The 3,576-nt window shown below is 44.4% G+C and overlaps 1 protein-coding gene across 2 annotated transcripts; it reads right to left on the bottom strand.

Moving 5' to 3' along the window:
• Window positions 1–438: 438 nt before the first annotated feature.
• Window positions 439–2,343, bottom strand: LOC135273821 (polyadenylate-binding protein 1-like). 2 transcript variants are annotated; one of them, XM_064373453.1, is made up of 2 exons: window positions 1,015–2,343; window positions 439–747 (listed from the first exon to the last, which is right to left on the bottom strand). In XM_064373453.1, the coding sequence occupies exons 1-2, from the start codon at window positions 2,341–2,343 to the stop codon at window positions 439–441; spliced, it is 1,638 nt and encodes a 545-aa protein (XP_064229523.1). The 2 variants fall into 2 exon arrangements, with proteins under 2 accessions (XP_064229523.1, XP_064229522.1); XM_064373452.1 differs by having other exon boundaries at window positions 439–2,343.
• Window positions 2,344–3,576: the final 1,233 nt, after the last annotated feature.

Here is a 3,576-nt window from a genome sequence, read left to right as displayed (position 1 = left end):
TTAAGGAATTTTTATTAAAGCAAGAATTTTATAATCCAAAGCACATTTCCTTGCTCAGTTACAAATTCTGTCACTTAAAACAGAACTGACATTTTGAGGTATTCCACAGTAAAGAATTACAAAATTAAAGAAAGGAATACTTTAAATTTTTGTACTTTGCTGAAAATTCTTTTCCCCAGGGTCTATGAAACATTAGTTTGTTTTTATATTTTACTACTTTTGTGGGGTTTTGTTTTTAAATTGATACGTAATCTAGGACTAGCATTATGTTTGCTAGACCTGGCATTTGGTCAGTACATACATGAGGTTCGAAGTTTCCTTTCCTTTTTTAATTTATTTTATATTTTTGCAATTTTTTTCATAGTATTTAAGTTTCTCAGTGTTTAGATATTTTTCTTCGGTGAAGCACAAGTTTCTTTTCGTGGTCCCTGATCGATTTTAAACAGTTGGAAACCCAGTGGCGCTGTTACCTGCTTTCTGGGCAGCTTCTTTAGCTTGGTGGGCTTGTAGGACAGCTACAGCTTCGTCAACCTTAGAACGGAGTGACTCTGGAGACTCGAGCATATAAAGAAGTTCTGAATTATCCATCTCCAACAACATGCCAGTGATTTTACCAGCAAGAGTAGGGCGCATGGCTTGAATCAGAGGAAACAGCCGTTCACCCAACATTTGCTTTTGCTGTTGAGGAGCGGCAGATACCAACATGGAAACAGTCAAAGGTTCCTGACCTTGTACATGAATAGCAGGCTGCTGCATTGAAACTTGTGGCTGTGCATGAAGATGTTGCGGAGCATTGCGAACTCCTGCAGCGTATTTAAACCACCGAACGGTGCGGACAGCATGAGTAGCTGCAGCTGCAGCAGCTGCAGGACGTGGACCTATTGTCTGTGCTGATGTGTTAGCAACACACTGTGTTGACATGACTCGTAAAACCTGTGAAGAAGCTGGTCTCATAGTACTAGATGGTGGTCTAGGAGCAGCTGGGCGAATAGCACCGGGCGTATTTTGGAATGGATGAGGTCTGACACTCGGAGCCGTCCAGCGAGGACGTGGTCTTAGTTGAGCAATTTGGCTAGCAGGAGAGCGTGCAGCAGGGTTCTGAGTCTGTGGGAGAGCTGCCATGAAGTCACCTGAAGGAGGTGCTGGCTGGTAGGGGTTGCTTACCGGGTTGGGCACAGCTCGTACACTTGCCGTTCTCTGCTCGTTAGTGAGGTGAGCCTGGCGCTCTTCTTTGCGCTGAGCTAAAGCGACATACAATGGCATTGTGGCCACAATTCTACCATTCATTTCTGTAACTGCTTTAGTGGCTTCTTCTGGGGAGGAGAAACATACGAAACCAAACCCTTTGCTGCGACCACCCTCCATCATAACCTTTGCACTAGTGATTGTACCAAATGGAGAAAACTCTTTCCGGAGACGTTCATCATCAATATCATCATCAAGATTTTTCACATAAAGATTAACACCCTGGTATCTGGTGATCCTATCTTGCTTCATCTGTTCAAATTCGCGCTTAAGTTCCGTCTGCCGTTCCACTTTTTTCTGAGCTCGACCAACGTAAATTTGTTTTCCACTGAGCTCCTTTCCATTCATCTCATCCACAGCTTTCTGTGCATCTTCACGCCTTTCAAAGCTTACAAATCCAAATCCTTTGGATTTTCCACTTTCGTCAGTCATTACTTTGACACTTAAGGTGGGCCCGAACTTGCCAAAGAGATCCTTAAGCCGCTCATCATCCATGTCTTCTCCAAAATTCTTGATGTAAACATTGGTGAACTCTTTTGCCCTAGCTCCAAGTTCAGCTTCTCGTTCTTTACGAGACTTAAATCGCCCAACAAATACTTTTTGACCATTTAGGAGCAGTCCATTCATTTGTTCAATAGCTCTTTCAGCTGCTTCCTGTGTCTCAAAGTGCACAAATCCATAGCCCTTGGAACCATTTTCATCACAGACCACCTTACATGAGAGGATGTTACCAAAAACAGACATGGTATCGTACAGTGCTTTAGTACCAATGGATCCGTCCAGATTTTTAACGAATATGTTGCCCACTCCACTTCTGCGAAGTGACGGATCACGCTGAGACCACATGATGCGTACTGACTTGCCCTTTAAAACATCAAAATTCATGGTGTGCAGAGCACGCTCCGCATCCTTTGGGTGCTGGAAGTTCACGTAGGCGTAGCCGGAGGAGCGGCGGGAGAGCACGTCCCTGCAGACCCGGATGGAGAGGATGGGCCCCGCCGGGATGAACTTCTCGTAGAGCATCGCCTCGGTCACGTCGGGGTGGAGGTCCCCCACGTAGAGCGAGGTCATGGGGTAGCTGGGGATGCTGGGGTCCATCGCGGCACCGCTGCCCGCCGGGCCACAGGCCGCGACCTTTCCGTGAGAGGAGAAGGGCGAGTACCGGGCCGGGAGCCGGAGCCGGGGGGAGGGGAACGGGGGCAAGCGCAGAGGGACAAAAAGCATCCGGAATCGAAAACTGCTCAACGGCCGCAGAACCGTGTCGATCCGTTACCGCTGGCTGCCGGCGGGGAGCGAGGGTGGAGGTGTCGTTGCGGGCAGCGGGAAGGCCTCGGTCTCTTCGTTCCTTCTTGGAGCTGCTCCGGGGTCGCAGGCTGGCGGCTCTGGCTTGGCTGCTTCACCGGGTTATTTTATAAAAAAGCAGCATTCGTGATTTTTCTAAGATAATTTTTAGAATCCAAATTTAAAATGCCTAGGAAAAAATAAATCAAATGAAATAATTTTTTTTCTCCTTTCTACTTTAGTATGTTTTTGTATATGTTCTACTTTACACAGATATATTTTTATAAAATATTTTCTTTTTACGTCTACTAAAAATACAAAAAATTAGCTGGGCGTAGCGGTGCTCACCTGTGTATCCCAGTTCCTCCGGAGGCTGAGGCTCAAGAATTGGTTGAACCCAGGAAGTGGAGGTTGCAGTGAGCCAAGATCGCACCACTGCCCTCTAGCTTGGGTGACAGAGCAAGACCTTGTCTCAAAAAAATAAATATATGTATAAATAAACTCTACTTTTTATATTATATAACAATGTAAAACATAATAAATATGTCATGTTAATATAGTACTATATTTAATATAGTTCTATATATAATATAGTCTCTAGATCAGTTTGGGATTCATTAAGTATAAGTTTTATAATCATAAAGACACAATCTTAATCTTGTGACCTAATACGGCTACATATCTAAGTAATTGATGATCTGAAATAATTCTATTTAAGAAAATCTCTTAGGAAAGGTCCAGTCCCACAAAAAATATAAGGAGGATCTGTTCATGTTACAAAGAATTTATTATAGGGTTTTGTTTTTTTGCTTTTTTGTTTTTTTGAGACAGAATCTCATTCTGTCGCCCAGGCTGGAGTGCAGTGGTGCAATCTTGGTTCCCCGTAACCTTCACCTCCTGGGTTTAAGGGATTCTCGAACCTCAGCCTCCCGAGTAGCTGGAATTACAGGCGAGCACCACCATGCCCAGATAATTTTTGTGTTTTTTTTTTTAGTAGAAATGGGGTTTCGCCATGTTGGCCAGGCTAGTCTAGAACTCCAAACCTCAAGT

The sequence above is a fragment of the Aotus nancymaae genome, unplaced genomic scaffold (genome assembly GCF_030222135.1).
Source record: "Aotus nancymaae isolate 86718 unplaced genomic scaffold, 86718_ANA_hifiasm-v0.15.2.pri h1tg000009l, whole genome shotgun sequence".
NCBI classification, from domain to species: domain Eukaryota; kingdom Metazoa; phylum Chordata; class Mammalia; order Primates; family Aotidae; genus Aotus; species Aotus nancymaae.
Note: the sequence above shows the minus strand (reverse complement) of the source record. Positions and strands in the feature narration are given on the sequence as shown.

What these genes read in the sequence shown, in the direction of transcription:
- LOC135273821 (XM_064373452.1), bottom strand. Translation starts at nt 2,343, where the DNA reads ATGGACCCCAGCATCCCCAGCTACCCCATGACCTCGCTCTACGTGGGG.